This window comes from Arachis duranensis, chromosome 9 (genome assembly GCF_000817695.3).
Source record: "Arachis duranensis cultivar V14167 chromosome 9, aradu.V14167.gnm2.J7QH, whole genome shotgun sequence".
NCBI lineage: Eukaryota > Viridiplantae > Streptophyta > Magnoliopsida > Fabales > Fabaceae > Arachis > Arachis duranensis.
In genome coordinates, this window is record NC_029780.3 from 94,797,796 (window position 1) to 94,820,548 (window position 22,753).

General features: G+C 32.3%; 1 protein-coding gene and 1 long non-coding RNA gene across 2 annotated transcripts; one reads left to right on the forward strand and one right to left on the reverse strand.

The window, feature by feature from the left end:
• Window positions 1–5,647: 5,647 nt before the first annotated feature.
• LOC110275076 (uncharacterized) lies at window positions 5,648–10,724 on the forward strand. The gene is made up of 5 exons (XR_008002789.1): window positions 5,648–5,789; window positions 6,057–6,185; window positions 9,144–9,388; window positions 9,915–10,298; window positions 10,497–10,724. It is a non-coding gene; the product is annotated as an uncharacterized LOC110275076 (long non-coding RNA).
• Window positions 10,725–13,470: 2,746 nt separating this feature from the next.
• LOC107466269 (serine decarboxylase 1) lies at window positions 13,471–17,225 on the reverse strand. Its single transcript, XM_016085251.3, has 6 exons — window positions 17,119–17,225; window positions 16,137–16,441; window positions 15,033–15,264; window positions 14,759–14,952; window positions 14,535–14,671; window positions 13,471–14,181 (listed from the first exon to the last, which is right to left on the reverse strand). Exons 2-6 carry the CDS (start codon window positions 16,414–16,416, stop codon window positions 13,609–13,611), a joined length of 1,416 nt encoding a protein of 471 aa, XP_015940737.1. The 5' UTR covers window positions 16,417–16,441; window positions 17,119–17,225; the 3' UTR covers window positions 13,471–13,608.
• Window positions 17,226–22,753: the final 5,528 nt, after the last annotated feature.

A 22,753-nucleotide genomic window follows, 5' to 3' on the forward strand; every position in this document is an offset into this window, starting at 1 on the left:
TCGGCATCACGTAGTTGGACAACAACTGCTGCCAAATACAAGCCTCATATGTCAAAGAACGGACATGAATCTCCTAGGGAGTCGTCTTATCAAAACCATATATCCACTGACTCCCAGGCTCAGCAATCAAAGCTAAGACTCTGTCCCGATCAAAAGTCTTCATATTCCTCTCACTTTCAGCCTCCTTAAATGCATCTTTTCCATTCGGTCCAGGCTGAAAGTGGAGGGCATGCTCAATCGCCTCTTCAGTGACCAGAATCTGCTGGCCTCTCAAGTGAACTGCATCAAGGGCCCCAGTGTAGTAGTTCGCGTAAAATTCCTTGACCCATGATGCGTTCACCGTCGGAAGCTCCCGACCTTGGAACCTCCAACCCCACTGCGCAATTCTATCATCAGTATACTAGCTCAGCTCATTCGGGATATGGAGTTCCCTCTCAATGTGCAAGTTCCTTTTTAGGAACTTTTCAAACTTCCACTCTAAATACAAATTGCTGAACTTATGTTTATCAGTGGAAGGTGTATTCTGAGCCTCTCTGTCACTCCCAATGATACGTGTTGCATAGAACTCAGCATCAGAGGTATCAACGGACTGAGAAGTCCGCTTTCTTTTTCCGGAGCTCGTGGCCTTACCCTTTCCCTTTCTGTCAACCATCTGAAAAACAAGAAAAGGGAATGGGGATACAAATACAGTCTAAAGGCACACAACAGGGAAGTATCTTAAACAAATAAAAAGCAGAAACTGAATCACCAAATAATATATAAATGAAGTGAACAGAAAATGGAAAATTGAATGGAAGCACGCATGAGAATCAAATTAAATGCAACATAAACAACTTCCAATCAAATTCAGGAATTTAAGAAAACTAACTTGCTTGTTTATCAAAGTCAAAGAGAAGAAAGGAGCGTTGTTACCATGCACAAAGAAAAATAAAACAGTTAATAAAAGTTAAAAGTTAATGTTAGTTGAAAAGTAAAAAGAAAGTTAAAAGTTATGTAAGTGAAAGAAAATGGTTAGTCAAAAAAGAAAAGAGAAGTTAAAAGTTAGGTGAAGAAAAAAAAGTTAGTTGAAAAAGAGAACAAAGGTTAAAAGTTATGTGAAAAGAAAGAAAAAGTTAGTTAAAGAAATGAAAGAAATGTCAAAAGTTAGGTGCATAGTCAAAAGTCCCTTAATTTCAAAAAAGTTTTCAAAGTTTCAAAACAAGCAAGTCTCTATTCACTTCTTAAAAGTTCAAAATGCCAAAACAAGTAATGCAAATGTATGTGTAGAACACATAATCAAGTATATATCAATCACAAGTAATTAGCATAAGTTAAAGTAATTTGGTGTTGGCAAGTTAAAAATATAGAAAAACAAGTTAACCAAGGAACATTCAAACACCAAATTCCAATGAGGCATGAAAGTCACAAGGTTGAAACAAAAATTGAAAACTTTATGCCTTATGTGACTCAAGGTAATTTAAGTATAGAGAAAATGAATCAACTTAGTCACATAGTAAAAGGAAATCCTCAACCTTGTGAGAGCATGCAAAAGAGGCTTTACCTTTGAAAGAATTTTAAGTTTGTGGTCAATTTGAAAGTTCATTTAAGACTCATTCAATGCTCAAGAATAACACACAATTTAAAACAAGCAAAGAAGTTAAAGCAAGATTTAAATATCTAAACTCACTATCTCAGGCAAGTACGATGCAAATTTGAAGAGAAAATCTTCAAAGTACAGCTAAATCCACAAAATTCATAAAAACAAAATACCGAAAGGGAAAAATAAAGAAGGAGACAGAGAAAACTGTCGAAACGCAAAAAGAAGAGTGAATTTAGGATTCTACCTTGTTTTGACCGCCTTCCTTTTCGTGATGGAATCTGATTGCATTAAAATCCCTTATCACAATCATCTTTCGTCCCCAATCTGAACTCTTTGCAGTATTCTTTCAAATTGTTCTCTTCTTCTTGTTTCATCTGTGGTTAAATAAACCCCAATCGCCTCCCATTGTTGATTAGATTCCACATGGTGACACTTGAAGTGAATAAAGAAACCTTTCTGCTCAATAACTTGCAAATTAATGCCTTCCTTCCATGCGACTGTCATGCCTCCTGCCTGACCCACCGGATCCACCGTGAAATAATTTGTAAAACCTACCCTCCTAACAACCCTCTCCACTGTCAAAGCATTATTTTTAGTTTTACATAGAACAATGCTTCGAGGGAATGGGATATTATGATCCCTTAGATGTTGTGAACTATCAGGGGGTTCCCCAAACTCCGACAGTTCCACATCAGCATCTTCATCCCTCCTTGGGTGCCATATGTTGGGTGGCACCTTCTCCCATGCTTGTTGATATATCCACTACTTGACATTGTCTCTTCCTATTCGTCATGTCTTGCAACCCTATATTGCTCTTCTTGGATCCTGAGACTGATTTGAGGGTTGGTTTCCTTCGGGATAATTGTTTCAACTTTAGTTTGCTACCTCCATTACCCTCCTCACTTTTGCTTGTTGCTTTGAAGGTGAATAAACTATTAGAATTTGCAGGTTCTATCAAATTCTCCTCCCTCACCTTGTTCTGTTTTCTTCTTTCCAGCCCTGGGTCACTCTCTCCCACTTCCTCTTGTCCTCCTTATGGATTTTCTATTTTTCTCACCACTTCTTCAGCTCTCAACCACGAACCCCATTATTCCTCCTTTGACTGTCCAACCACCGTATCCTCTAAATTCTGCTGGCAATTTCTCACTTCATGACCAATAAAACCACAATAATAACAAAAGTTATCGATACATTCGTATTTCACGTTCACCTCCATTACTTTCTAATTATTGCCTGAAATTTTAATGGATCTTCTTAGTGGTTTTGTGATGTCCAGCATCACTTTCGTCTTCAGCAATCGGTCCTCCTTACCCCTTATTGAAAACAGATCCGTCTCTAACACGCTCTCAAGTGTTTCTCCTATTTTGCTGCCCAGGTTTCTTATTTTGCATTGTTTTGGTAATCCCCATAGCTGAACCCATGTTAGAACCGTTGCAAACTCCTCATCTTTAATTTTCAAGTCCTCATTCCAACTTTGTAGATTCAAAATGTAATTTTTGAAAAGGCAAGGTGCACCTCTTTCAATCCTGGTCAAGTCTGTTTCATTGTCGAAAAACAATTGGAACGCCTCAATAATCCCTTGACTAATTTTCTGATATGAAAACAGCCTGCCTACAAGACTCCTTAAGCATTTTTTATCCCATCCTTTATGTCCTTATCATTGAACAAAATGACTGTTTCTTCATCTGTCACAATTAAGAATACTCTTGAAAAAAATGCCAGCAGAGCAGAGTATGCAAACAAACCCTAGAAATCAGGGCACTTACTCAAAAGACTTGAACACTTGACATGCATATTGTATTATTCTACAAACTAAAACTTGCATTTCAATTGGCGTAATAATATATAATTATTTCCTTATAAAATGGAGAGTTGTAATTATTTATGGAACAAAAGCTTCCGTCTCGGGTTTGTGTTTCTTCTGATTGCTTTATGCCTCTATGTGTTGCTAAGACAGTGCACGCGGAAGGCATGAGTGTAGGGTTCTACCTGACATCATGTCTTGAAGCTGAGTTCATAATTAGATCAACGCACTACAAGAAAAAAGGCCTGTTGGCACATTTTTTTCCACGCTTTTAAAGTGTGCCCAAAAGTGGTCAATGGCCACGCTTTTGCGAGGGTAGCCATTGATTTGTGATTTGGCTATGCTTTTTTTGCCACGCTTGAAAAAGGTGGCCATAGAGAAAAATCAGCACACTTTTACGAGAGTAACCACTTATTTGAAATTAGGCCACGCCTTTTTGTTGTTACGCTTGAAAAGCGTGGCAATAGAAAAAATGGCACGCTTTTACAAAGATGGCCACTTCTTTAAAATTTGGCCACGTTTTTTTACCACACTTTTCAAGAGAAACCAACACGCTTCAAAAGCGTGACTATCCTATGTTTATTTTGACACCCTACAAAAATATGCTGATAAAATTTTCTCCCCTAAAATTTTGTTTCCCACCTAATTTTTTCCACACTTTACTTTTTTTTTCAATGTTTTCAATTTTAATCCTAAAAGTTTAACAACAACTCACTAATTTTACATTGTTACCAACTTCACTTTTAGGTAATTCACTTTTAACCTAAAAGTGAAGCCGCGCCGTCATCTTCATCTTCATCTTCACTTTCGAATCTGCCTCCGTCGTTCATCTTCATCGCACCCAGCCTTCATTGCCTTCATCGTCATCTATATCACTGCCCTTCCTCTAATTTTTTACCTAGTGGACTAGTGGTCTCCCATCGCCCCCACCGCCGCATTGAGAAAATTGCCGTTCATTGCGTTTAAGGTCCACCGTCGTTCATTCGCAGTTCATTACAGTGGTCTTCCTCGAGCTTACCGTCGCCGTCACCGTCACCGTTAGTAGTCTTTGTCTTGCTCGACGCTGCTTTGAAAGGGTTTCCTTGAAAGGTTGAGAAAACCCTAACCTCCATCACGCCGCCATCTATCTCACCGTCGCCACCCTTCGCGCTCAAGATCGCAACCAGGTTCGTCGTTGTGTTAGCCAGCTTGCCATTCCTCTTGCTGTTTTGCTTGTCGTCCCTCTCACCGTTCTGCTCGTCGTGCTGCTTGCCTCTCTCTCGCAGTTCTGCTCGCCGTGCTGCTCGAAGGTTAGTGCTCAGTTGTGCTCCATCTTCATTTTTTTAAATGCTCCATTTAGAAATCAATCAAGAAAATTGGGATGATTATTGAATGTTTTCTGCTTTTAACTTTTTATTGAATTGATTATTGATTAGCTTTGGCTGTGCTACTGTTTTGTATCTTGTGGTTTTTTTTGCGTATGCTGTTTCTCAACCCTCGCACCCAACCCTCGCGCATCAACGCAACCTCGTATGCTTTTCAGTTTGTGCTAGTTCGTACTTATGAATAACATTTGATGCATTCATATTAACCTTCTTGTTTTTTGGACTAGCTGGGATGTAACATATAGCATAACCAATATATCTATCATGTTTTCAGTGTTGGGTTCTGATTTTAAGAAAACCTTTTTGTAAGTCATTATTTGCTCTTGGCATGAAACCAATAATAAATTACAGGCTCAATCACCATCTGAGCACATCAATTTAACTTTGGAACTGCTTTCAATATAGGAAAACATGAAAGGACTACATGTAACATGAGCCTTATAATGGAGGACATTCCATTTCATGTTGTGTTTTCTCTGAATTCGATTTTTTTGCTTTCGTTCTCACCGTTGCTTACTATCTAGATGTCATGAAATCTTTCTTTGAATTTCATCAGAACCTATGGCCAAAAGCAATTGTTCTAATCATAACGCCTCCTCCAATCGACGAAGTTGCACGTCTTCAGTATGGTTTTTTTTTTACCCTCTTTCCTTCTATTCACCTATAGAATTTTGGAGATATTGACAGAGATTTAAAGTTGACGATTTGCAAAACATCTTTTGCAGATATCCATATACAGACAACCCACAGGGTCTTCCTGAGAGAACAAACGAAGCTGCTAGCAAGTATGCTAGAGCATGCACTGCTGTGGCTGCAGAATGTGGAGTCCCTGTGATTGATCTCTAGACCAAAATGCAGCAGTGCCCTGACTGGAAGAAAGAATATCTAAGGTATAGCCTTTGCCTATGAGGAATTTGATCCATGCCACTCTCATTCTTGATACACATTACCTGTGCTTCAAGCCCAAAGAGTGGTTTTTTTGTAGGGTGTTGTATTACATAATGTCAAACTCCGTATAGGAAAATGGTATAAGGGCTATAAGGTGAGCATGCTTATAAATTGTCCATACATCAAAACCAAATTATCTCTCAACTATTTTTTAGCAAAATTGGTCCTTATCACTAATGTGCAATATTAGAAAATAGCAAAATAGCTATCATTTATTCCTTTTTATACTATTTTATACTATTTTAATAATTTTTTTTAATTTATCTTTCATAAATCACTTGTCAAAGTAAATTATATATAATGTAGGGACTTATAGGTTTAATTGTATTTGAATTAACTACCATCTTCATTTATGTTACAGCTTCAAATGATGTTTCATTAACAAGTTTAGGTCAATGCGGCTCTCATGGGGTTTCTAGCCGAGATAATTCAAGCGAAAGCAAATTGAGGGATCTCCTCGACGACTCGAAATATGTGCTTACTTTTGGGAGTAAGTTCGTCTTTTCTGGTTTGATTTTTAGGATAATGTCAGTTACTTGAAGGAATTATGTCACCATTGTTGCTTGCTTTTGTCGTTAATTATAATTTTTTTATTTTAATCTAAAAGAAATATAGGGCAGCTTTATAATTAAACAAGTTAGCAGTTTCCTCCATTGGCCATCAATTTTTCCCTCTAAAATGAGAATGCTCTTTGTCTTTCATATGAACAGCCAAAAGAATGTGAAAAATAGCAAAGAAGTTTTGAAATCATTAGTGAAGAATGTCCTTTGATGTGGTAGCAGATAGTAGTAGACTAGTAATAATAGTGGTATGTGATTTTCTTAAGTTTCAAAATTATTATGCTTTGTCTTTATTATTATATGAATGTACAGTTTCCTGATATTATTTGTTGGTATTACCTTTCATGATGCTTTTCTTAAGTGCTTGTGTTTGTAAGTTATCAAAGCAAAATTTGACATCATCCTTCAGTGTTTCTACCTTCTTTCTTAAATTAGGCACTGCCATTTTCTTTATTAATGCTATTGGGTTTGCTGTGTTGGACATGATGGGGTTAAACAAATTTGATGCTAATCAAAATCATGTAGCTGATATAAATAATGAAAACTTAGCTCTTTTTAAACTCTGCCATTACTGTTTTGGGAAGTTGGCGAATGGTTAAGGTTTTTAGTATCATGGGAATTCAGAATTCTTGTGTGAAATTAGCTAACAAGTAGCTTTTAGATTGTTCTCTTTCTGTTTTTATTTTCTTTTTATATATGGAATCAGGAAATTTGTAAAAACCATTGTCTTTATTTTTCTTTTCTATTTTTTTAAGCTCTGTGGAATTGTGTGTTAACTTAATGTGATATTTGGATAATACCAAGTTCAAATGGAAGCATGCTTGGTAAGATGTGAGCAGCAGTAATGTAACTATACATCTTTTTATGATTTTGAAAAAAAAAGTAAGTTAAATATGTTCATATGTTGATAGTTTTCTGGTGTTTGAAGTATTTTCTTTTTAAAGTTTTATTGTTTAGAAATGTTACCTAAGAAATTTTTTTGTTATATTGCTATGTGAGAATTGAAATTCTGCTACGTATGAAGTCGGGTTTACTAATTATGTTCTTTTGCTGTTGTTGTGGCCTGTTATTTCTCTCATGCTGACTGATTTTTATTATTTGAACGAGCATGTGGCTGCTCATTTTTGTTGAAACCTTTTCACTAGTTAACTATATTTTTTGGGTTACACTCACTATCTAACCATAAAGCCAAAATTAGCGATTAGAAAATAATAGAATACACCCATTTAATCTGATTTCAGTCTTATTATCACAGATCACTATCTTTTGCAGCTCAGATGTGTGCAGTTTTCAGAACTTTTTTTTGTTTAATCTGATTATGATGATCATGATCATCAACACTGCTCCACGCTAATGCTACCTCTTCATTTCCAACTCTTTTTAACCCCTTTAATTTGTCGGTTTCTGTTTTGTTTTTTTATTCTTTCTCTTTGCCTAACTAGTGTAATTAACAAGTCAAATTAGGTTTGATTTTGGTTAATAACTACTAATTAGGGTTACTACTACTTCTGCATGTACCACCAAGAAGGATCATATCTTTCTAATATTTCATTTCATTCCTTTTCGAAAAAGTTTTACCCGTATTGGATTTAATTTTTAATATCATGTCAATTGTGTTTGTTCTAGCATTCTTACAGTGTGCAGATTTTTTTTCAGGCATATTTAAGTTACAACCTTGAACTAAAAGAAGGGTAGAGTTCGATGAATGAGGATCCAACCTCATGTTATCTGCTCTAAGCTTCTCATTTTCTGCTCTAAGCTATGAGTTCTCACTTCTTTTAGTTTGAGACTGCAACAAAATTTTAGTTATTCAAACACATACACTTTGTTTTTAGTTTGCTTTATCAACACTACATCCAATTGTATTAAAATTTACCTTCACTTGAGTGCATTTGCCTCTTTGAATATTGAGGACTCTGTATACTAGTACTGCAGTTTGCTGGTTTGCAAATTGCAAAGAATACCTTATCCTTATTTGTATTTTGCTTTGTAGAGTAAGTACTATTTAATATGTAGGGTCTGATCTCTATGTTAGCCATAGCAACTCAGTTAAATGCAATCACTATTACATCTGTTTGTATGTAATGCACTAATGCAGTCATCATTCATAGAAATGAGAAAATTTTATTTACAAGTATTCCTATTTTATTATTGGATTTGTGTCCTTGATTCATATGTTACTAACTGGTTTTTTTAACAAAACTAGTGTTATATATACATGAGGGATTCCAACATATTTTCTTCGCTATAAGTTCCCCCTCCTATCTGATTTGCCAAAGTTGACACAAATGGCAACATTTTCTTGGGTTCTCTTTTCTTTCTTTCTTTTTTTAAATTTTAATTGAATAAGAATTAAATTCTAAATCTTTTAAGTTATAAGAACCTTGATATCTATTAATATATAATAAGCAACCAATGATATTAGAGAGTTTTAGCGCCCTTCAAGGAATTTCTGGCTCCTAGAAGTTTCTGATACACAAGGCATATGGAAGTCCGAATCACTTGCCTTCTGCACACACTAGGTACTTTATTTCAAAAAGTAAATTTTTAAAAAATAATTATCTGTTTTTTTTGTTTAGTTCACGAGTATATTTTCATGATTTGACAGATCACATAATGAGACTTATTCTCCATACAAATAATTGTATCATCTTACTCTATTTCCTTCAATTCATCATATTCTATTCCATTTCATATAGATTATATGCATGTGTAAAATAAAAACACACTATCCATGAATGGTAAATTAATTACATTTTTTTATAGAAAGGAAAAGTCTCCGCAAAGTAGGTAAATTAGTAATGAGGACTGTAAAGAGCTCTGTGGCTAATTTGGTTTGTTGATGTTGTGATACATCATGCATTTGACACTGTTGGTTGCTTTTGTAGCACATAAACCTTCCAAAACAAGTATTCTAAGAGGATGGTCATTCAAAACGCAAGCCAGTGCCTATTAGGGAAGCAAGCAAACTAGAATGGATCCATATTGGTTTATTGATGTTCACTGCCAATTTGAACAGGTATAAAATTATTGGTTTGTATACTGGTGTTAAGATTTGTAGCTGGACCAAGTCACAGCTTCGAGGACGGTGTGGTTGCTACAAGCATTCATTCAAAGGTATTGAGAGCCATAGGTAAAGTAACTTGACTTATTGTACTCTTTTATTTGTTTTCTCCATTGAAGTCTTTGAATCCTCTCTTATTCTTCGGCAATCTGATGAGTCTGGAATTAGGCGTCTCTTGTACCTGGATGAGTGAGCAAACTCAGCTTTCATTCATGTGCCTTGTTCAAAATGTGACTTTTTTGTGCTATGGAAGCTTTATCATGTGCCTACATGATTGCATAGTTTCTGTTTTGTGAGGCTGTGTCTGTGTTCGTCTTTGGTAAGTGTCTTGGTACAAAAATATAAAGACACCAAGACATGACAAGAAAGAAAGATCGGTCTCAGTTTTTGGTGGACACTAGACATTAAATTGGACGAATTTTTTCTGCATTACAAGAAGTTTACCTATTTTTCTTATGTGTCTTCTTTTCCAAATAGATTTGGTGTCTTCGAGTATCTATCTATTTTTGTTGACAATTATAAACACGCCTAAATTTTTATTTTATCATTTTCTTTGGAATGTTGTGTTAGCCTAACAGTTGGTTGTGTTATGCAGATTGATGTTATTGCTAGCTTCGTGAGTGAGAGACTTGTTCGTGAGAGGATAGGTCCAGCAATGTTGAGTGCAATTCAAAGTTAGGTAATTTAATTTGCATTGCATAAAAAAGTTCAAAGGATCATTTACTATTACATTGATGAATTGGGAAATTTTGCTTGTGTATTCACTTGTCTTTGCCGAGACCTCGTACTCTTTCTTCTTATCTTAATCTCAGATGGGTGCTGTCGAAACCGGTTTTGATGAAGTTTAAAACATCTTTGACACTGGTGGTTCAAAATGTTTATCTGGAAATTTGGTGAAAAAATTCCAATAATCAAAATTACTAGTGACAACAATGTTGATGCTTCTGGTGAAAGAGCGTCTTGTTCAGTTTGCCTCCAGGTGTGTTAATTGTAGTTTTCCTTGTTAATACCATTTATTTAGATTATGTATATTTTGATATCAATGTTACTACACATTCATTGTTAGAATATCTAGTCAATTTGGACAAAGTGACATTAAAATTTTGAAACAAAAGTACTATTAACGTTGTGTATTTTGATACTTAAACAAGTTACAATTCTGTATTTGTATATGCAGGACTTTTAGCTGGGAGAGTCAATTAGAAGCTTGCCCCATTGTCATCACATGTTTCACCTTGCCTGCATAGACAAGTGGCTGTTTACTGTCTGTTTTTTCGATATTCATATGATCATACTTGTAGATTATTTGTGAAGTGTTGTAATTCTTGCAGATTATTTGAATATTAATGTAATACTAATTTTTATTGATTAATTTTTTTAAATGACATTCACATATTTTTGTCAATGTTTTTTTATTGTTTTTGGAGTGTATTAGAGTGCATGTAAAAGCATATACCAATTTTTTTTTTTTAATTTGATAAGGATATAGCCATGCTTTTAAAGCGTGGCAATAGGTTTATTTCTAGGTACATTTAAAAGCGTAGCCTTATCTTTCTCTATCGGCACACTTTTAAAGTGTAGCCAATTCTTTATAAAATGGAGAGTTGTAATTATTTATGGAACAAAAGCTTCCGACTCAGGGTTTGTGTTTCTTCTGATTGCTCTATGCCTCTATGTGTTGCTAAGACAGTGAGTGTAGGGTTCTTTCTGACATCATGTCCTGAAGCTGAGTTCATAGTTAGATTAACCGTTGAGTCCCATATTAGGTCAAACCCTAATCTGGCAGCTAAGTTGCTTCAATTCTCATTTTTGCCTTGGCTCCAAGAGAAATTTTCTATTTCATTTTTAACTATTTAAATTAATATAAATAGTTTTTAATTCCTTGATATATTAGTAGATCACCGCTGCTTAATTTAATTATTTAAATAATTAGAGATTGATTAAATTAATTATCTAAATTGTTAACAACTAATTAAAAATTTTAAATTATAAAAAATTGTTTTTTTAATATTTAATTATATATTCTCATAGCAACAAAGATAAATATGAGGTGAAAATCCAAGTGCAGTCAACTTCACGTGAAGTTAGCCGTTAAATGATTTAAATGATTTGACTAAATTTTTATTTAACGATTTTCGATGATCAGCTTTACGTAAAGTTGACTATACTGAGTTTTCACCAAAATATGATTATGTAAATTACTTTAGATTTTTTCAGTTAGTTCGATAAAATTAAACTTTTCTTTTACTGTGATTATTATATATAAACATCAACATGCATGTAGGTGGGTAGTGGACACTGGAAGCCAATTCAGATTCGACACATCATACTTGTTCAATCTCCTCAGGGGCCATGGAATCCTTCGTTCCGATCAGCTTCTTTGGACTGACCCTTCAACCAACGGCTTCGTTCGGAGATACTTGGCTGCGCCTCCTCCTTTCTATGTGGATTTTGCCAACTCCATGGTTAAGATGAGCAGCAATGCTATTAAGACCGGTTCTGACTGTGAAATTCGCAAGAAATGGTGGATTAAATTATCATGCAAAATTTTATTGCTACAGCAGCATGTGGTTCTTTAGTTTCTATATGTCATAAAATTCTTCGAATCTTGAATTATTAGAAGTACATTAGTACTATTAAAATTTAAGTTACTATTATTGACACTATTTTTTTATTGCATGTTGTTGTGACTAATTTCAGTCAATAAATAAATAATTATTTGAATCACATGATCAAGATTTTTAGCATCAACTTAGTTTTACTCATAAGGTTAAGGTGTTATTATCAATAAATTTTATTCTATATCTTAGATATTGTCACAATTCGAGTAGTATATGTGTAGCTGTAACTTTAGTCTTTTAAAAATAAATTAAAAGACTACTCATCATATATGATTAATAAATTCTAAAATTTAACTCATTGTTAAGTTTGATCAATCTATCTTTCATTCAAAACGTTTGTAATAGTAATATAGCTGGTGGCATTATTCAAGTAAACATTAATGGTGATCCAACCCCTTAGCTTCTACCAAAATCTGTCCTTAGTAATAAAGCTTCTAATAATGAAGCAAATTAGGAATCCTCAGCAATAAGAAGCAGGTAGCAAATAGACATTACTTTTGGGCTGCGCATGCATGCTATAATACAGAGGATCTTTATTTATGTATTTATCTTGGTTTAACTGGGGATGTTTAATTTATATTATCACTATTATTATTGGATATGGAATATATAAGCCCTGTTTTCTTTTTATATTTACCACGGTAGTGTCTAACCTAGATAATAAGATAAAAACTCTTATTGTAGGAAAATGATTATCGGATATATATATAACAATAATCGCGTTCATTATAATTATATTAGAATGCGTCTACTAATTTCTTTTCTCTTTGATCATCATATGTTCTCAATCTCTCTTCTTTATGTATAGTATTTCATTTCATATTTTAAAATTTAAATTCTATGTTGGAACTTAAACTCTTTATTCCCCTATCATGTATGTGAAAGGAGTTCGTCATAATGCGTATGTTAAATAGCTTCGTATACCCTGAACCTGAATCTGTTCACACGAAAACTTAAAGAAGAAACATTGAGCTGGAGTGTCCCTATGAGAAGTTAGCAATAATGCCTTGGATTTGAGATTTACGAATTACACACACAATTAGAATTTGGAAGCAAGCTTTTTTACTGCTACACTGTAGTGTCCACAATTTAGATTTGACGCAAAACAAGGCTGTGTAATTGATGAACACTGGATCCATGTCAGTTGTATATCTTCATTTTTCTTTTGTACTAACACGATTTTTCCAAAGAAAAATGACCTGTTTTATTATGTTGATGAACTTGAATTGAGTGTTATTCCATGCTAGTATTTTAACAGATGCGCATTTTGAAATTTTGATTCTCAAATGATGTTCTATAAAATTACAATAATTAGTTTCTTAAGAATGCATTTTAACATTTTAATTCTCAAGTGACTTTTATAATATATGCTTACAAAAATTTTAAAGTATGATAATTTAATCCACCAATAATAGTTTGTTTTATTTCTGCTAAATAGTTAATATATAAGATAGCTAAAGAATAAGTTTTCTGAATGAATGTTGATAACAAGACAAATCTAAAATTCTCTAAGAACTAGTTGCTATCAAGTGCAAATAAAAATGTCAATAATAAGGAAAACCGATAGGTTATCAAGTGCAACAAAATCTCGATCAAACATGGATATATATATGCCCCACCATAAACCAACTAAAACCTTGAACCTAGATAGGGAACCTGTTACAACTTTTACTTGCTCTTATGCAAAGGGCAAAGACAGCAGGTTTCACCCACTTCTGAGGCAATGCAATATTGTTGAAACTTGCCATCTTTAAACCATTGAGCACGCTTCTCCACAAGCTCGTTCAGGAAATCATCAAGCTTGCCCTTAGTGACGTTTGGCATCACCACCACATGTGCTATGTTTCCCTGGCATGCCAACTGCCACTTCCGTACAAACTCCTCATCATGTGGCCTCTCAAACACAACTGTGCTGCTCAGCTCATTAAGCATTGCACCAACTCCGGCCTCCCTAAGGCGGTCCTTGAAGTAGTGTGCATTCCTCAAGCATTTCTGCACTTCTTTCTGGAAACCTCTGTATCCTTTCCGGTTAAGGGTATACCAAAGGAATATGGGAGCATGGCCATTCCGGCTACCCATGATTGTGGCATCCCTAGAAGCAAGGTATTCTACATTATTGGAAAGAACATTGATATGCTCCAATCTTGTTATCTGAACACCACAAGGCATTGGGCACCCCACAAATTTGTGGCCAGAAACACTAACACTGCCAATGGGCTTCTTAAAAGAAACTTTTGGTGCCTGATATTGCAGAATATAGAATAATCAACATCATTGCTTATATAAAACAAACTCAAAAATAAGATGGCAAGATTTACATCACTAAAGGAAGTGGTCTCAAATCTTGTTTTGGCAAGCAATTAAACTTGTAAATTGCTAAATGCAAGACAAACAACAATGAGCTATAATAACATAAACAAGGTTATGTGCAAGAACCAAAATGCTATTTGCTGACATGGAAAACAACGAATTACAACAAAAGTAAAATAATACATAGGAGTTCCAATTAGATAACAGAGGGATAGCAAATATGACTTCAACAGCACATGTCTGAAGTTTAAAGATTTCTGGTACCGTGAACAAGAGAAACTTACAAGTTTCACAAAAGGCATCATGAGACCAAACAAGGCCCCATCACAATGGATGTAGAATTTGTCACGTGAAAATCCAGTATCTTCAAGTGTCTTTATCACCAGATCAAGATCATCCACTGCTCCTTTGACAGTTGTACCTGCAAAGTTCCGTCTATATGAGTCAACATCAGCAAAGTAAAAAAAAAAGGCAGGAGAGGAGGGGCAATAGAGATAAAGAAACTTGCCTATGTTCACATTTACAATAGCTGGCTTATCTTTGTGAAGAAGCAGCTTGGCCTTGAAATCATTACAATCAATCTCTCCGGTATGAAGAGTTACAATCTTCATACAATCCATTCTGTACATACGTGCAGCTTTAAATACAGAATAATGTGATTCTTGTGAGGCGTACAAAATCCCATCCGGAAGGACCTCTCTCCTGTAAATGTCATATTTAACAATATAATCGTGTTCTTTCCAAAATCGCAATATGTTGAACAAAGTCAAACTAAAACTAACCCAACTAGGATGCCATGGAGATTACCCTCAGTACCACAGTTTGTCATGTAGCCCCAGTACTCATCTTTTTCTATTTCCCATAACCGGGCAAACCAGTCCAAAACACCAACTTCAAACTGCCGGGAGTGGACTCCATAATTGCTTTCAATGAATGGATCTCCCAGGTTGTTTATGGAGAAGTGTTGAAGTTGAGAGAGTGCACCGTAGTCGAAATCCAAATTATAAGGGTAACCTGGCATAGGTTGTTCACAAATTACATACGAGTATATGACTATATGAGATAGCCTAAAAACTCCATAGGTTAAAAGAATGAATATAGGCCTTGAAAAGCTACACATCTTCTAGGTAATTTTTGCACAAAATGGAAGCCAGAATAATATAGATGCATTAATGAACTGTAATAGATCATAAACATTTTTTGTTTTCCTCTAACTACTAAAAAAAGCACTCTTCATGTAATAGACATGAAGACTTCTTCTGTTATACGTGACTGAATGCTTCATCTACTTCCTCACATAGACACAGCAGCCTCAAATGCACCTCATTCTTCGCCAAAATATTAAACATAAAACAATCTCAACTACAAATGAAGGATAGCTAAAACGCACATTGTGGGTTGGACAACGAACAAGTTTGTATGCACCGACACTATCAAATCTCAATTATGATTTTTACACACTTTATTTTTTTGAAGAAAAAATTAAAAAAATGTTACATTATATTTGTTGCGTTCAAATGAAACCACCTGGATAATTATAAAAACGTATCAATAAAAACTCAGCAGCTGGAATACTAGGCAAACAGAGGATAACAGGAAAGCAGGTGAGGCTAAACATGTAGTATAAGTTGGTGCCAAGTATTGTGTGGGTGCTGATGCTTGGTTGGTATTACCATCAAGTTAACAAACTTTCTTGTATGTCAAGTCAGAAATCACAGGGCCGAACGTTGCATAGAAATGAGCAGAATTACAGAAATACTAGTTGGAAGTTGGAACAAACAAAAGCAACAAGATATCCTATCATGAAGCATTTGCTTTGTGCTAAATGCAACAAAGAAAATGCAATCAAGAAAGCAGTAAGATTAAAAGAGCAAATGCTTTCATACCTAAATGATGTTTTGTCCTTTCAGTCAATGATTTTTTATATTTGGACAATACACTTGCCATGTAAGCATCCCTTTCCCCAGTAATTTCATCATCTGCATCAGGTTCTGTAACTTCTAGACACAGTGTGTGAACATTTTTTCCCAGTACTATAGCTCTTTTCACGTTCTCACTTTCTGCAATTGTGGGTGGCACAGGTTCTTTGATCACAGCTGACGCATCAAAATCTTCGGGCAATGGTTCAACTGTTCCATTGGCGCCCAAATGGCCACTTCCAACCATTTTGCTGCTCGCAACACAAGATTAACTGTAAAAGATGGAGTCCAGGAGTGAATTGAGCAACAAAGTCCATGGTTAAATAAAGCAGCCATCCATATTTTCCTTCTAGTGAAAGCATTTTTCAATTGCTATACACAAAAAGGATGCCAGACCAAATCACAATCACTACCAATAGAGGAAACTCACGAAATTTTCATGTACATTACTTGAGTCATTTATATACAAAATATAAAAATTATGACATAAATGAAGATCACAGAAATTTATGGAAAGACGTACAAATCCTTGATCCCTTATTTTTGCAGCACTCATTATTGCTCAATATATTAATATTTCTATAGTACGCTTTTTAATGTCAAAATAATTGCCAAAAGAAGATGACCAAAACAAAACAAAACGAAACACACTGTACATGCATTGCACAATTCCCAAAATGGATAAACTCTACGCAGCACACAAGTGTATGTTTAAGGTAATCAAATTCAGAAAGCAAGATTAAATATCTAAACTCACTAACTCAGGTAAGTAAGATGCAAAATTGAAGAGGAAATCTTCAAAGTACAGCTAAATCCACAAAATTCATAGAAACGAAATACCGAAAGGGAAAAATGAAGAACGAGATAGAGAAAAATGTCATAACGCGAAATGAAGAGTGAATTGAGAGGAGGAGGAGGAGATAGATCTAAGAGAAGAGGAATCACTGACCGGAGCGTGAGATTCGTAAAAGGAGGGACAAAGGAAAATGATGATGCGAGAAAATTGGGGGGCGCCAGCGAGAGAGAGCAACGAGGTGAATGCTGCCATTTATAGTTATTAGCTAGTTGCTTTCGTCAGCACACATAATATAGGAAAACTTTCGCATGTGCCAGGCAACTTTATTGGCATATTGCTATGCCATAATGCAGAACCGCTAAGATATATATTAAAAAATTATAAGGGTGGAGATGAATTGGTAGAGTTATGCGGTAGAGTAAGGAGATAGAAGGTGTTGGCTGGTCTTCAAACAGGTTGAAGCGGGAACCAAATTAGAGTTTGTGAAAATTACATGGTGGGTAGTTGAATACATTTTTTTGTTTTTTTGTGAAGCCATTGTTTGGAACCAAGCCGCAGAAGTGTTATGGGAGCCGATGCAAAGATTGGGTCAATGAGTAACACTATATAACAGTAAGAATGTGAGATGGACCATTAAATATATGTGGCAACAATAATATAATGTAACTATTTTAACACATAAAATTTATATTCCAGCCAAAAAACAAATAAAATTTATATTAGGATATTTTTTTATTGCAACAAATAAAATATAAAATAAATAAATTTTATATTAATTCGCAATATATGATAGATTATTTCATACAACTATTAAAAATATGTTAAATAACTATATTTGTTAAAAATATTATTAAAATAGATTTTTATCTAAAATATTATATGTATAATTATATACAGAAATTGATCCTTTTTATGAAAAAAAAACAGTAAAACTTTTTAGTTGTTTCATTTATACCTAAGATTAGTAATAGAAATAAAACATAAATAATATTATTATTTTTTTAAAATTTTTAAATGTCTAAAAAAATTAGGTACGTCAAAATTATATGTATCTAACGGTATATACATATATATCTCATAATGAATTTATAATTATGTTATTTTTTATTTGTTTATAAGAGCAGGTAAAAAAAAGTGAATTTGACTTCATCAAGATGAATATGAATTATTTTTAATATATACAGATAAAATAATTATTTTTTACTATTATTTTATATGTTATTTATTTATTTATATTTTAATATATTCTATTATTAAGAACTTGAATAATTTAAAAAAAAATATTTATATTTATTAAAATTTAATGATTTATAAAATGTGCTACCTTCAATGTGCACAAGTTATTTTGGCTCATTTAGACAGTTGTTGCTTATAATTTGTCTTAATCGAATTAATTGATTATCAACTTAATTTTTTTAAGTATTTGAATTTGGTAAAAATTATACACTTTAAGTTTAACTTATTCAAAAGAATTGTTCATAAGATTAAACACTAAGTCGATACTAAAATGAATCGAATTTAAAAACCTTTGTTTATGTCAACAAAGACTTGCAAAAACATGTATGCCACACGAAGTTAATATGTTTCGTGTTGCTCATAAGTGAGTATTCAAGTCGAAATAAATGTGGGGTTAATTGTATAATATTATTGTGAAATCCAATTTATTTGAATTTGTAGAAGTTTATAATTTGATCAGAAACAATATTAGAATAGTTTTTGTTCATATCCTAACCCAAAACATAAGTTAGACCTAATAAAATTAAAAGGGTCAATTAAGAAGAGTGGCCTTATCCACTTATCCGACCTCTTTTAAGAGGTTGGAACTGAAGCAGGCAGCTCATACTTATCTAAGTGAGTAACTGCCTCCGTAAATCTCTCCCCCACTTCTAGAAGGGAGATCTCAACAACCCGTAGATAAAAGGGACGGTTATCCACTAATAGTGGATCCACTTCAACGGTGGTTATTGGCACATCACCTACAAATACACTGACACCCCTCAGATATCTCTAAATTTCAATACTCTAAAAACATGTTTACCCCCTTGCTAACTTAGGTATCGGAGTGTCTTTGCAGGTACCATCCCCATTCTTTCACATACATAACTCGGACGGAGGCTCCCAGACGTAAAACAAGTCGGAGGCCACCATCATTTAGCGCTTGGGCCTTACAAACAAGCCCAACCACCATTCGGTTCTAGGTAAGTCTTGGAACAGTTCTCCATCTGATGATGAACATACAGATTTTTATATATTCTTAATTCAAAAATGTTATTTATACATTTACATGAGCTATTCTGTATTTTTTATATTTTTATACATATAAAGATCAAATACAAATCAACCTCTCTTATTCGGATTTGCTAAATTTTGAAGTTTACTTTAGAGGATAAAATATGATCTATCACCATTTATTTCATAGGTAGGACAAAAAAAAACATAACAGAAAAAACATTCAATAATAAAAGATCTCACTTTATTTTAGAGAATCCAAATTTTTCTTATTCAATCTCTCTCTTCATCGAACACCATTGGCGGAACCAAGGAGCCCAGCGTGGACCATGGTCTCCCTTCCAAAAAAACTTTTAATTACATATGTGTGTTAAATTATTAATTATTTACTTTTAAATTTTTTTTAGTTTATTAAACAGTTTTAGTACAAATGTATATTGTAAATTTATCGATTATACTAATTTTTTAATGAGTGATTGAATAATTATTATATAAAATATAGAGTAAAGTATTAGTTTTTTCTCAACGTTTGGGGTAAGTTCCAAAGTTGTCTCTAACGTTTCAATCGTGTTCTATTTAAGTCCCTAACGTTTTAAAATTGACTCAATATTGTTTTGCCGTTAGGGATCCATTAACAGAATTGACGGCGGGACAAAATTGAGGTGATTTTGAAACATTATGGACTTAAATAGGACGAAAACGTTGGGGACAAAAACGATACATAAAAATAAATTTTAGTTTTATCCTTCAATAATATCAATTTTTTACTATACATAGTATTCAATTATTTTTTAATCACATCTAAGTAAATTATACTTAATCATATTACTTTCATTCTAAATAAATTTGTTTTTTTTTTATAATTTTACACTTAAAGTTATAAGTTAATATAAAAATATAAAAAAATTATTTGGAATGAAAGTAGTGTGATTAAGTGTAATTTATTTAAATGTGATTAAAATATAATTAAACATTATATACAGTAAAAAATTAAAATTATTGAAAGATAAAATTAAAATTTATTTCTATCTATCGTTTTTGTTCCCAACATTTTCGTTCTATTTAAGTATCTAATGTTTCAAAATCGTCTCAATTTGTCCCACCGTCAATTCTGTTAACGGATCTCTAACGGTAGGATAACATTGAGTCAATTTTGAAACGTTAGGGACTTAAATACGACGATTAAAAACAACTTTAGGACTTACCCTAAACGTTGGAAACAAAAACAATACTTTACTCTAAAATATATTATTTTATTTTTGTCGATTTTTAAAATAAGATTAAGTACTCTTCTTTGTTTTATGTATGCAAAAAACATTTTAATTAAAATTGGACAAAAAAATATATTTCATTAAAAGTTATCGAAAATATAATTTATTTTATATTTTTAATGTATTAAATACATAAAAAAATTTAATATTTTTATTATTATACGAATATAAAGTGTTCTTAGAATAAGTTTATTATAATAAAAAATTAAAATTAAAAATATTGTAGATTTAATATTAATTATAAATAGTACCAAAATTTTAAGTTTTTGTCATTTACTGCATACTGACTCTATGAAGGGTTCTTTTTTAAGTATTTTCGTCTTTTCATCGTTCTTTTGTAATTCTCATATTTGCTACAAGACAAACTATAAACCTGCCACTTAGCCGTACATGGCATAGTAATGTGACAGTAAAGTTGCCTGGTACATGTGAAAGTCTTCCCATAATATATATTTATTGAATTTGGATCTTCTGTACTTTAAGGAGTAAAGTGTGATCTTCTATTTTTAAATGATTTTTCTCTCATATTTATTTTTGGTCCCACCTATAAAATAAATGGTGAGAGATCACATTTTATTCTCTAAGGTAAAATTCAAACTTTAAAAATCTAAATCCATATTTATTATATCTAAAAATAATATAATTATACTAACGGTAATTAATAAATATTAAATAAATATTTATACTTATAATTATATATTTATAACTATATATTTATTATATCTAAAATTATATAATTATACTAACGATAATTAATAAATATTAAATAAATAATTTTAAATTATTTGTACTAATTTTTTATTATCTTTCAGACATTATTTCACATTTTTACTTTTAATATTAGATTAATAATAGTGTTTTTTAAATTATGATCTAACATGGTATTTTTTTAAAATGTAGGATGATTTAATTTACGGAATACAAATCAGACCGTTTAATTTTTAAAATGTACAAAAATCGGATCATCTGATTTATTTACTCTAACTTTTTTTAATTTTTTAAACACAAATAAAAAAATCCAATTTGTATACCTCTCATCATTTTTAAAAAATACACAAAATTATCATATTAAAATATAATACTCATCTTATTTCCATATCTAAATTTTTTAACCACATTATTTATCGTTATACTACCATACATATATATTAACCTTGCTTTAGCTATGTCCACTTCATATATACTATAAGGATGAAGTGAAATTCAAATTCAAGTTTTAGAAGTTTTATGAATTTGGGGAATAATGGTGGGTCTTTGTCGTCACTATTTATTATCTGTTATTGTTATCACTTCCCATTAAACTTATTACTGTATACAAAACAAGTGACAAAGGAAAAAGACTCAATAATGCTAAACTACTCCCATGATGATGATTATTTGGTAGATTTTCTAAGTTATGATGCTTTGATTATATTAAATACCTACGCCTACCTGTAGATTTTTGTTCGTTTTCATTTGAAAAGATTTATATCATTATAGAAAGTTTAAGAACCAACAATTTTATTAAATTTTAGTCTGAATATAATTAACACAAAAAAATAAATAATTTCATACTATCAAATAAAATTTTACATTATTAAAAATATCATTAATAATTATTTAATAGTTATAAATCACAAAAGTTATTACCTCTAACATTTCTCTATCATTATTATTTACGCGTAACTTCTATATATTAAACACTGGCCGGGAATTAGGCCTATTGAACCATTGCAGATCAAAATTCTGATCTACATCAGCAATTCATAAACTCATCAATAAATTGATTAAAGGGCTAGCAGTAACCTGCAAGGCATTAGATAACTATTATATGTAATATTAGAGTGATAAAAAAAACATAAACTTATTCATTTAGTATATATTAATTCTAATAACAATAAATATTAAATAAAATAAATTTAAATTATTTTTTACTAATTTTATTTAATTATTAAATATTTTTATTATTGTGAAATCACTTTTTAGTTCCTACTAAATTGTTTTAAATTTAATAATATTTAAAAAACAAAAAAATCAGTCAAAATAATTTAAATTTATCTTATTTATCATTATTAATTATCAATATAATTAATAAAAATTAAATAAAATAAATTTAGATTTTTTTTATCAGCCTAATTTAAATGAGACAAAGTAAAATATAATATAAACTATATTGTTAAGTCATTTTCGATGCTCAAGTTTATATATATATATATATAAATCACTTAAAGTTATTTAAAATAATTGAACCATTTACGTTTATCCCCGGAACAATCCATGATATATATCCATGAACCATCAGGGCTACC